This window comes from Telopea speciosissima, chromosome 11 (genome assembly GCF_018873765.1).
Source record: "Telopea speciosissima isolate NSW1024214 ecotype Mountain lineage chromosome 11, Tspe_v1, whole genome shotgun sequence".
Lineage (NCBI taxonomy): Eukaryota > Viridiplantae > Streptophyta > Magnoliopsida > Proteales > Proteaceae > Telopea > Telopea speciosissima.
The window spans coordinates 15,571,825-15,584,081 of NC_057926.1; the positions used below are offsets into that span (position 1 = coordinate 15,571,825).

A 12,257-nucleotide genomic window follows, 5' to 3' on the forward strand; every position below is an offset into this window, starting at 1 on the left:
AGTTTTGTATTCTCTCTTCTGGGCTTTTGTGTCTTCGTGGTTCACCGTACTTGAGTTGGAAATTAGGGTTTTTTTTTTATGCTGAGGAGGAGAAAGGGAAGAGTTTTTTTAGTGACGGGGGCAAAGTCGCAAAGAGGGTTTTCTGGGTTTGGTTCTTTTGTGTGTATTTGTTGTGTAAGTTCAGATCTTCTTTTTTGTTGGTTTTAGAAGATACAGAAAAAGATGAGAGTTTGTATGGTTGAGGTTGAGTGATGGGGTTATTGTTCTGTTGTTATATTGTTTACCTGCGCCTGTGGGTTTATTAGGGTTTTGTTATCTATATCATCTGTATCTGTTGAAACTTTCGTTGCAGTAGAGGTAGCATTACTCTATGTTTGCGTGAGAGAGAACGAAGAAAATAACTGACTTCTTTGTTAGTAGATATCAGGGTGTGGATAGAGGAAGAGAGAAGGGTTGAAAAAGGTGTTTTGTCTTGACGTTGTGAAAAAGTTGGAGTGAGATTGCTGTGGAAGTGTTTAGTTAGTTTGGTTTGTTCTCCCCTGTTTTTCTCTGTCAGTTTGATATCAGATCTTTGCACTGGAGCGGTTAGGGATACCGGGAACCATGTCTTCCTTGAGTAGGGAACTGGTATTCTTAATTTTACAGTTCTTGGATGAGGAGAAGTTCAAAGAAACTGTTCACAAGTAAGTTCGTTTCTTCTTAAGGTATTTTGAGTTAAAAAAAAAAAAAAAGAGCTTAGCTGCTTCAGTTGATTTTGTAATTGCTCTGTATTCTTACTTGGTGTTGTATTTGGGTTTTTTTATTTTTGATTTTTTTTATTTAACTGTTATTGTTTAGGTTGGAACAAGAATCTGGTTTTTTCTTCAATATGAAACACTTTGAGGATCAAGTCCAGGCTGGAGAATGGGATGAAGTTGAAAAATATTTATGCGGATTCACCAAGGTTGAGGACAATAGGTACTCGATGAAAATTTTCTTTGAAATAAGGAAGCAGAAGTATTTGGAAGCCCTTGATAGGTGAGTCTTTTCCTCTTGTTTTTCATATCCTTTTGTAGGATTTTCCTGCTGTCAAATGCTGATCCCCACTCTCTGTTTTCTAGGCATGACCGGGCGAAGGCAGTTGAGATTCTTGTGAAGGATCTTAAGGTTTTTGCTTCTTTCAATGAAGAACTTTTCAAGGAGATCACCCAGTTGCTAACACTTGAAAACTTCAGGTACTCATTACTGGTCCATTGTGAATTATGGGGTCGGCATTTTGTGATCCTGTTATATTTTCATCTTTATCTTGTTGTATTGGATGTGCAGGCAGAATGAACAGCTTTCCAAGTACGGTGACACGAAATCAGCCCGGAATATTATGCTCATGGAACTAAAAAAGCTTATTGAAGCAAATCCATTGTTTCGTGATAAGCTGACTTTCCCTCCCTTCAAAAATTCAAGATTGCGGACTTTGATAAACCAGAGGTTACATTTTCTTCTTATACTTCAGCGTTTGTTGTACCAGTGTGAATCACTGGTTATGATGCTTAAGCCACACAGTTTTTTTTAACATTAGTTTGCTTCAAACTTAACATGTTATTACTGGCTGTTAGCTCGATCAATGCCATTGCATTTACAAAGGTTCCTGAAAATCCTTTATGATGGCAACTTGTTTCATTTCCTCTAATTTAAGTTATTTCTGCTAATAATTATTTACATCTGTGGCATTTTCAGTCTTAACTGGCAGCATCAGCTGTGCAAGAATCCACGCCCAAACCCTGATATTAAAACACTTTTCACGGACCATACTTGTGCTCCTAACAATGGTGCTCGCGCTCCACCTCCAACTAACAGCCCCATTGTGGGACCGATTCCCAAGCCAGCTGGGGGTTTCCCTCCTATTGGTGCCCATAGTGTAAGTAATCTGCATCTAATGTGCATAAACATAGTTTTTCAATACCTTACAGCATGCACTTATACCTGCCTTTCTTACTATGCAGCCATTCCAGCCAGTTGTTTCCCCATCTAGTGCCATTGCAGGTTGGATGTCAGGCACTAACCCTTCTTTACCTCATGCTGCTGTGGCTGCAGCCCCCCCTAATCTTGTACAGCCTCCCGCAGGTCAGGGTTTCTACTTAATGCTCCATCTTTGGCTTTGACCGATACCGCTAGTAGATATTCATTGAATTGGAGCATTCTGAGTGGGAATTTAAATTGTATAATAGTTGCAGCTCAATATTTGAAGCACCCAAGGACTCCTACAAGTGCTCCAGGGATGGATTATCAGTCAGCTGATACAGAGCACTTGATGAAACGCATTCGTACTGGCCAATCTGACGAGGTATGTTGCCTTTGTTTACTTAGCAAGATTCACCATTTAAAAGATAAAATGAAAAGAAGTATGTTTGCTCCCTGTTCAGAATCGTTCTTTGGCTTTCATATTTGATGGTTGTAAGGATTATTTTCTTCACCATTTACTTGTGTCTAAATAACTAGTATGGTCATTCATTATTACAGGTGTCGTTTTCTGGTGCAACACACCCTCCCAATATCTATTCACAAGATGACCTTCCTAGGGCTGTTGTACGGAGTCTGAGCCAAGGATCTAATGTCATGAGCATGGACTTCCATCCACAGCAGCAGACCATTCTTCTAGGTTACTTGTTGGCTGAATTTTTCCCCTTCAATCCCAACTAACATGTGTTAGTCTGGCAATTGTTGATTTCTTAAGAGTAACATAGTTTTTGGTCTGAATTCCTAATCTTTGCTATTCTTTTCAATCATTTCTTATAGTTGGGACGAATGTTGGTGAGATTGGTATTTGGGAAGTTGGATCTCGAGAAAGGCTAGCACATAAACCCTTCAAGGTTTGGGACGTTTCTGCCTGCTCAATGCCATTGCAGGTATTGTTTACTTGGTAATTTTATTGTCTTGATTTCATAGAAGTTCCAGATATGTTTCTGATCCAGAAATTTGGAATACTGATGCTTTTTGACAATTTATGGCCATAAAATTTCCAGACAGCGTTGATGAAAGATGCGACAATATCTGTTAATCGATGCATTTGGGGTCCAGATGGATCTATTCTTGGTACAGCAAGGACTTCTTGTCCCCACTTTCAGCAATGACTTTTTTTTATATACAAAACTTGCTCCATTCTCCAGGACGTAGTGGTTAAATTATTTTGGGAAACTTGTGTGTTTTAGGTGTTGCATTTTCAAAGCATATTGTACAGATATACATGTACAGTCCTACTGGAGAATTGCGACAGCATTTGGAGGTAAACTGTGTGGAAGGAATTTTATATTACTCTGGTAGAGGCAACATATAATTTATTCATTATAGTTCTGTTTTGTAGATTGATGCTCATATTGGTGGTGTTAATGATATTGCTTTTGCTCATCCTAACAAACAACTATGTGTTGTCACCTGTGGTGATGACAAGACAATCAAGGTATCATTCTTAAATGCCTTGTTGATTTATGGCAAGGGAGAAAAGAGCTATCCTCACGTGGCACATTTTGTTACAGGTGTGGGATGCTGTAGCAGGACGTAGGCAATATATATTTGAGGGCCATGAAGCTCCTGTTTATTCTGTTTGCCCACACTATAAGGAGAATATCCAGGTATCTCATTTGGGTTTGGTGTGTTGGAGGCTTTCTTACTTGTTCTTCTGTTGAGCTCTCATTGATAGGTTAAGTGGGGTTGTCTTTGATTAGTGGATGGTGGGTTGACTCACAGAGCTCATTCTCCATTAGTGAATTCTTAAACTTGACTCACTATGTATTTGCATGCAGTTCATTTTCTCTACTGCTATTGATGGGAAAATTAAAGCATGGCTCTATGATTGTTTGGGATCTAGAGTGGACTATGATGCTCCTGGCCTTTGGTGCACCACAATGTCATATAGTGCAGATGGAACCAGGTGAAACTTTTGCTTGCCCAAACATGTATTAGTGGATTCTACTTTGTCATTTTCTACATTTATGGCAAGTTTCAAGAGTTACTCAATTGGAATTAAGTATCATCTTTTATCAACCTCCTTCATGTAGTTACTGCTATGCCTGCCTGGTCCCTGTCAGCTGCTTTGTTGTCCATTGTTATGTACTTTTCTACCATCTGTTTATTGTAGGCTCTTCTCATGTGGAACAAGTAAAGAAGGTGATTCCCACTTGGTTGAGTGGAATGAAAGTGAAGGAGCTATCAAAAGGACATATTCTGGTTTCAGGAAGCGCTCATTAGGTGTTGTCCAGTTTGACACAACAAGGAATCGTTTCTTGGCTGCTGGTGATGAATTTATGATTAAGTTTTGGGATATGGACAATACCAACTTGTTAACAACTGCTGATGCGGATGGAGGATTGCCTGTTAGTATTCACACACTAAATTTCATATAAGCACATAAAGCTGGATTCTAGATAAACTATTTGTTTGTTTATTCATGTTATTTGTACTCACTACAGGCGAGTCCTAGACTGAGATTCAATAAGGAAGGGTCTTTGCTGGCTGTTACAACAAGTGACAATGGAATCAAGATTTTGGCAAACTCTGATGGACAGCGCCTAGTAAGGATGCTGGAAAGTAGGACTTTTGAAGGGTCTCGAGGTCCTTCTGAGCCAATCAACCCGAAGGTAGCATCTCTTCTTTTCTCCTATTGTTGGTAGCATCTCTTCGTCCTTTTCTCCCATTGTTCTTCAAGTACGTATTACTCTTATGAAATGTACTATTGCTTTTAATAATGTGTTTCTGTAGCTTGAATGTTAGATTGCCTAATCTTTCTTTCTTTATTATGTTTCTTCTTAAATTATCTCCAATCACACAGAAGTGTAATTTCTTGACTAATGGATTTGTGCATCTTCAATGTGAGATTACTATGTATTATTTTATTTGTTTCTTAACAATTTTGCCCGTCTTTTTTGCAGCCCCCAATTGTAAATGCACTGGGTCCTGTGGGTAATGTTTCTACAGCTTTGGCTTCCCCATTGGATCGTCCTGATAGAATCTCACCTCAAGTATCTCTTGGTAGTCTTGTAAGTATGTGCCTTTTTTTGGTTACATGTAAATGTTTATTCAATCTGGAGTCTTTGGGTTTTGATTTTGGTGGTAATTGCAGGGTCCCATGGACAGCAGCCGGACAGCAGATGTGAAACCAAGAGTTACGGAAGATGTTGACAAGGTTAAGAGCTGGAGATTGTCTGATATTGTCGATTCAGCTCAACTAAAAGCTTTACGGCTGCCTGATCCCATCACTACAGGCAAGGTATGCTATAGCAATGAACTGTTGATGTTCGACTTTGGGATGGTGATGATGAACTGTGTTGTAGTGGTTGTAATGGCTAATGGATTTCTAGCCTTGGAAAGTCCATGCATGATGTGTACTTTCCATATCCCATTGTTGAAAAAGATAACTTTTGCATTAAATCTATTGCTTACTAATCAATTAGAAACTTGGTTTACTACTTGTTAAATCAAATTGAAACATGGTTTGTGTGTGCCTAATGTGATCTTAATTGCCTAAGGGAGTAGGTTAGGAATCCCTGACTTCTTCAGAACTGTAGGATTAAGATAAATACCAGTTTCAGGAGAATTTTGATAACTCAAATCAAATAAATGACATGCTATTCTGGTCAAATGGCCTTCTCAGCAAGAGTAACAATTCCACAAAGTTCGATTAAAAATTGATGGTTGGATTCAGTATTATTAAAGAATTCTACTTGAGTAAGGAAGCTGATAATTCAGTTCAAACACTGATTGGTAGCAGGTTTTGGAGTTTCAATAATCTTATTTAATTAGTTGAACTACATATACTGGAATCATAAGAGGCAGAAACAGAAAACAAGCTTTAAGTTTTTAGATTTGAATAAGTTGAGTAGAAACAGGATCCCAGAAATAGAAAAATCAGAGCAACAAATTGATGGCAGTATTCTCAAGAAGCAAACCAGAGTCAAATGAGTATCAACAGTAATAAGAATCCTCAATAGTAATCTGAACTCATATTTTGAAAATCAATTCAGAAAATAGTGAATTAGAGGAAGCATGCTTGAAGTAGGATAGTATCTGATTGAAAAGATATGTTTTTGAAAGTAGAATTTGTTCCAGGATTGAGAACTGAAGAATAACAATGGCATAACTGAAGCAAGAGATTAGATATCATTAACAGAATCAAAAGAAGAGATAGAACCAACATGCGGAGGTGAAAAGTGAATAAGAACCAACTCGTAGTCGATTGGAGGTAAAGAATAGATAAAAGATAGACAGGTTGACCACAAATCCATAACCCCACCACTGAATCCACAGCATTGCACTCTTGAATCTCACAAGGGTAGTCTGAAATCCACATACTCAAAAACAAACATAAGATTCTTCTTCCATTAATAAAATTATGGGCTATGCTTTCAGCCTTTACGTATTTAAAGATAACTTAAAACAAGAAAGAAACAAATTAACCAGGCCTCCGCAGCCACAGGCTGCCTGGAGTATCATTAATGACTTAAACTCTTGAAAAAGTAAAACCCAAACTCTGAAGAAAACTTCCTTGCGCATTGGTGTCCTAAACTAACTATGAAACTGAAGTAAATAAGCTATGGCTAGATTTATAGAGTCCCTAATCCAGCCAACTACTACTATCACAAAATAAAGCAAAATATTGAAGATAGAGCCCCACGATTGGAAATTCTTTAGGAACCAGGACTGTAGAATCGTAGGACATGGTTGACCCTGAAACTGGTTCACAAGGACTTGATGCAGGAGCATTTCCTTGTAGAGGAATTGGGTCCAAATTTAGTTTAGGTCCAGTAGGATATGCAGGGATTTATCTATTTACTTGGGTTATTATTGTAATTTGCACTTTAATTTTAGATGGTTATTATTGTAATTTGCAATCAAGAGTGTATCATGTTGGAACTCTTGACCTGAAGTTTTCCCTCAATCCGAGACCAGGAGGTAGAGTTCTCTCCATTGAAACCCTGTTTCTTTCGTCCTTGCTGGTTGTTGGGGGGTTGAAGACTACCTCATCGACATGACACAAACCCTCTCCCTTTTATTCCTTCTTTCCATTCTTACCCTCCCCTTCTATCTTTTATTTTCTGTTATCCTTATTTTTGATTTTATTTCCAATTGTGCCCCTGCTTAAGAAATCTTAATCCCCATCTTATCCTAGTTAACCACCAGGCTGTCCTTTTGTATTCTGATTATTTACATCTCTGCCACTCCGCTTTACAAACTGAAATATTTACGAGATTGCAATTATCTTCCTACTACTGGCTATTCTGCATTTGGTGGGCCCAAAGCGAACACAAACAGGGTTGTTTGAACCCAGGATCACATCAGAACCAAACGACCACTGAAATTCTGCATCAGTGCTGCTCCTTAGAGTCCGATTGTTTCATGCTGAAAAAACATGTTATTTTGCCAAAGCTCGAACCTAGTTCATCTGATTGGAAAGATTTCTTCTTTATCGTGATGCTTTCTGAATGTTGCAAATATTTACAAGAAAGCCATGTACTTGACTTCTTATAGTTTTATTGCTGAAGATGTATTCTTCTTATTTTTCTGGGTTTTTTTTTTTTTTTTTTTTTAACAAGCTTATTCTCATTCTTAGAAAGTTAGATTTGAACTTTATTGCTATGTTTAATTGATTTTTGAACTTGGGAACATAATCCATGCATGGCAGGTTGTAAGGCTGATATACACCAACTCTGGGCTGGCTGTGTTGGCTCTTGCATCCAATGCTGTCCATAAACTTTGGAAATGGCAACGTACTGAAAGGAATCCATCTGGAAAGGTTGGTAACTTTTGTAAAATGGTCATTCTGAGATTATTTCTTACAGATGCCATATATTTTTTTTCTTCTAACACCTCGTACTTTTCAGTCCACTGCATCTGTTGTGCCCCAGTTGTGGCAGCCTACAAATGGAACTCTGATGACTAATGATGTCAGTGATGCCAACCCTGTTGAAGAGTCAGCTGCATGCATCGCTTTATCCAAGAATGACTCCTATGTCATGTCTGCATCTGGTGGGAAGGTTTCTTTGTTCAATATGATGACATTTAAGGTCAGCCTTTGTTTTTCCCCCTTTGTCTCTTATTTTTTGAGTTTGAATCTTTGGGAGTTTTTCTTTATTCTGCAGATTTTCATTCACTTTGTTTTGCTTTGATTCTGTAAATAAAGCAAAGTAACTGAATAAAACCTGTGTCTCAGGTCATGACAACGTTCATGAACCCACCTCCTGCAGCCACCTTCCTTGCGTTCCACCCACAGGACAATAACATCATAGCCATAGGAATGGAAGATAATACCATTCAGATATATAATGTTCGGATTGATGAGGTGATGTTTCTACCCTGTTCATGTCATTAATGCAGTAGAATTTAGTTTATGTTGGGGAGATCATATTCTGATTTTCTGATATACTATTGGTGGCTAGGTATATTCATAATCTTCTATTTGATGCCTTGCATAATTTTGTTATTTCGAGTCCTCGAATATTTGGATCAACCAATGTTGTTGCTAGCTAAGCAAAGGTTAATATCGTACTTTGGCCTTCAGTGGGTCAAGGACTCGGAGAATAAAATAGAACAGAAATAAGAAGAATTTGGTCATTGTTTTATTTTTTGGTACAAAATCAGCTAATATGATTTTCTTAGAGCTTTAGTTTGTATCATATAAAATATAGTAGGCCTGGTTTTATATATTCAATATTATTGTCCGACTTATTCTTCTATTGTTTGTAATCTCATAGTGTTAATCATTTTGGACCTGTTAATTTCTGATTATGAAATCAACACCCTGGTTCCTTCTGCACATTTTATCTTGATATGGAAGGTTATTAACTTTTAATTATAACCTGGCAGGTTAAAACCAAGCTCAAGGGTCACCAAAAACGAATCACTGGTCTTGCGTTCTCCCAGACTCTGAATATACTTGTGTCTTCCGCGGCTGATGCACAGGTAATTCATTAATAACATACATGCCTTATCTTTTAAAGCCACCTGCCTTTAGAAGGTGAAATAAAGTCTTGCATGGGGGTTTACGAGAACAAAAAAATATATCATGATTTATTGTCAGCAGTACTTTATGTGCTCTATATTCAGTGGTAGTTAATTTCTGGATATTCTTAACTAGTCAGTTAATAACTTGTGATGGAATAAACTGCAGCTATGTGTTTGGAGCACCGATGGATGGGAAAAGAGGAAATCAAGGTTTATACAAGCACCAGCTGGTCGCCCAGGCCCACTTGCTGGAGAGACTAAAGTCCAGTTCCATAATGATCAAATTCATCTATTGGTTGTTCATGAGAGCCAAATTGGCGTCTTTGACAGCAAGCTTGACTGCCTGCGTTCGGTAAGTATATGGTTCACTTTGAATCTAGTTTTTGAATTCGAGTGTAATCTTTTAGCTATATGCTCCCTCTTCTAGCGAATGATCCCATCATTCCACTTGGTTGCGTGAGGATTTTGAAGTTTGAGCTAGTATTCAGATGCCAGACCTAATACCTAATTGTGGCAGGGTTGGGTTGCCTCTTTAACTGCTTTTATTTATTTTTTATTCTAAATAGAAATCATGGGTTTTTGACCTCAGTCTAGGGATTACAATCCTTTACAGCTTTACCAGTGTTCTTGAAACCATCGTCTAGGCAACAACTTATCTATTGACTTCATATAAAAAAATGTTTCATTGACTCGACTGGCTATTATGACTTTGTTGATTGAATAGTTGCCATTGGAGAAAAAATGTTATAATTGGCACCCTCAAATCAAAGCCATCAAATTCTATTGCACATGAGAAAAATCTAAGTGAATTGATTACTAAACTGGGATCAAAGCAGAGAGTTGTAGTCGCACTGCTCAACAGCCGGTGTGATTGAATAGGGGTTACATGGGTGGGCTATATAGGCCAGCGGGAAAGGAAAACTAGAAAAAAGAAAGTGGAAGCAACATGATACAGTATAAAACACATTGAAATAATTGAATGATCAATACATATGCACAGGTGAAATAAGGCGTTTAAACAAAGTATCATTTACTTGGCAGTCGCCTGGACAAAATTCATTCATATGCAGTGAACTAATTCAACTAACAGCTCAACTAAGATTATCAACTGCCTTGCATTGGAGAATCTTTACAACACTATTACACACTACATATGGAGACGAAACACCCTTAAAGGATGAATATTCCGACCTTTCTACTATGTTCAGTCTGGTTTCAAAACACAAGTTGCTAACAAGGTATACCCTGGGAGAGAAAAGATATACCTGAACATGGTCTTTTATTTTTTAAATAAATAATCCTGGAATATTGTCCATGTGTTGGTCATTACTCTTTTGTTTATGCCTGAATATTTTCTTGCAGTGGTCTCCGAGAGATGCACTCTCTGCACCCATCTCAAGTGCAATATATTCCTGTGATGGTCTGCTGGTATACACTGGGTTTTGTGATGGTGCTGTTGGAGTGTTTGATGCAGATAGTCTAAGGCTCCGCTGTCGGATTGCTCCATCTGCCTACATACCTCCATCCCCTGCTAGGTATGCTGAATGGAAAGGTTTTCTGATGCATTTACAAGAAATGACTAGTGAAAGAGTTAATATTTTTTCTACATCATTTACCTTGGTGCAACGGTAAGGTTGCTCCATTGTGACCTAGTGGTCGAGGTTTGGAGTACGGAAACAAGCCTCTGCGAAGTGGGGGTTAAGGGTGCGTACAATGTGACCCTCCCCAGACCCCCCAGTGGCGGGAGCCTCGTGCACTGGGAATGCATGCCCTTATATTGAAATTTCTTGTCATGCTGGATTGATTGATCAAAGATCCTTATTTGTATGTTGGTAAACCTACCCATCTGGTTGGATGTTGGTATGAATATTGTGACTGATTCTGAGTCATAAGGTCTTAAATATGGAAGCTCAGCAAATTAACCCACCCAAAAAATGCTCGATGTTTCTAAAGTAGTTTTGTTTTTGGTTTTTCTATTTGTTTGATTCCACATTTTTTGAAATGAATTGATTGTATTATTGAGCTGTGATTTTGCAGCAGCAGCAGTGTCTGTCCTTTGGTGATAGCAGCCCACCCATCTGAACCTAATCAAATTGCCTTGGGTATGAGTGATGGTACAGTTCACGTCGTTGAGCCATCTGATGCAGAGCCAAAATGGGGTGGCCCACCGCCCCAAGAGAATGGAAACCTCCCTTCTATTCCCTCAAATTCAGCTTTGAATAGTCAGTCATCAGAACAGCCTCCTAGGTGAGAGATCTTGATGAACCTGCGAAACTCAAGAAAACAGATGACTGGAAGGAGCATGAGATAGGGTGCTATGGGGCATATGCAAAGGCGAATCGTTTTTTTTCCTAGTTATCCGCCGGCATGCTGATATGGTCTCTCAACTGCCCATTGTAAAGTTTAGGTGTTTTTTTTTTATTTATTTTTTTAATTTTGTAGGGAAACAATTTTAAGAAAAAGGTGTACATCAATGCATAGATAGCAAATGCAGTGTGGGGGTTGGTGGGGCCATTTTACCTTTCGTATTCGTCTAAAGGTGTTGATGTTAAAATTTATTTTTATTCTTGCTTCTAATTATCAGATATTTGTTCTGTATGAGATGCCAGTGTAATCTTTTGAAAATATGAGACCGACCCATTTTGCACCTCACTTTACCCTCTTCCTCTGATTTGCTTTTCAATTTTAAAGAAGATTCTTTGAAAGTTTAGTTGACATGGTCTCTTTTGGTTTTTGATCCTTGGCTGAATTGATTGTGGATGTTTTTGATTGGGAAAAATCTAGAGGGATTTGGTTGTTGCACTGTCAAAAGGATCTTGCTACTGATTGATACAAGATCAAAGATGCCTTCTTACATTTTTTAGGGGGGGGGTGTTTATTTTATTTTTGAACTTTCTGGAAATGTCTTATTATTGCTATCTGCTCTTTCATGTCCCTTGTATAACTGTACCCTTGTCAGGTTTGCTTGACATTTATTTTGCCTGACAAGTTTCCTGTGGCCATGGTATATTTGTTGTCCGTGCTGGAGTCGAAAAAAAAAAAAGGGGTTTTTGTAGATTGAGTTACGTTCATGGTTCGACAAAACGGAATCGGCAATGGGAGATTGGCTGGAATCAATTTGAATCAGAAAAAATTGAATACGGAAGATGAAGCAAAAAATTTTTTTTTTTTGAAAAATATGATTTTTCTAGAGTTGATTTGATTCAGTAAACTTCAGTTCTTGCTAGAAGACACAAGTTTCATTGAATTATTTGATATTTTACTGACTAAAAAAAATGATTTATTGG

General features: G+C 38.0%; 1 protein-coding gene across 3 annotated transcripts; it reads left to right on the top strand.

Moving 5' to 3' along the window:
• The first annotated feature begins 275 nt into the window (after positions 1–275).
• Positions 276–11,604, top strand: LOC122644683 (protein TOPLESS-RELATED PROTEIN 2-like). Of its 3 annotated transcripts, none has more exons than XM_043838074.1 (25): positions 276–683; positions 838–1,017; positions 1,101–1,214; positions 1,306–1,464; positions 1,714–1,894; positions 1,980–2,100; positions 2,205–2,320; positions 2,497–2,635; positions 2,773–2,882; positions 3,000–3,069; positions 3,186–3,259; positions 3,338–3,433; positions 3,510–3,605; positions 3,777–3,904; positions 4,112–4,346; positions 4,443–4,610; positions 4,902–5,009; positions 5,093–5,239; positions 7,652–7,762; positions 7,851–8,033; positions 8,180–8,308; positions 8,833–8,928; positions 9,137–9,322; positions 10,333–10,505; positions 11,011–11,604. In XM_043838074.1, the coding sequence occupies exons 1-25, from the start codon at positions 604–606 to the stop codon at positions 11,219–11,221; spliced, it is 3,411 nt and encodes a 1,136-aa protein (XP_043694009.1). In that variant the 5' UTR covers positions 276–603; the 3' UTR covers positions 11,222–11,604. The 3 variants fall into 3 exon arrangements, with proteins under 3 accessions (XP_043694009.1, XP_043694008.1, XP_043694010.1); XM_043838073.1 differs by having other exon boundaries at positions 277–683; positions 11,008–11,604; XM_043838075.1 differs by lacking the exons at positions 276–683; positions 838–1,017; positions 1,101–1,214 and having other exon boundaries at positions 1,322–1,464; positions 1,980–2,095; positions 2,199–2,320; positions 11,008–11,604.
• The last annotated feature ends 653 nt before the right edge of the window (positions 11,605–12,257 follow it).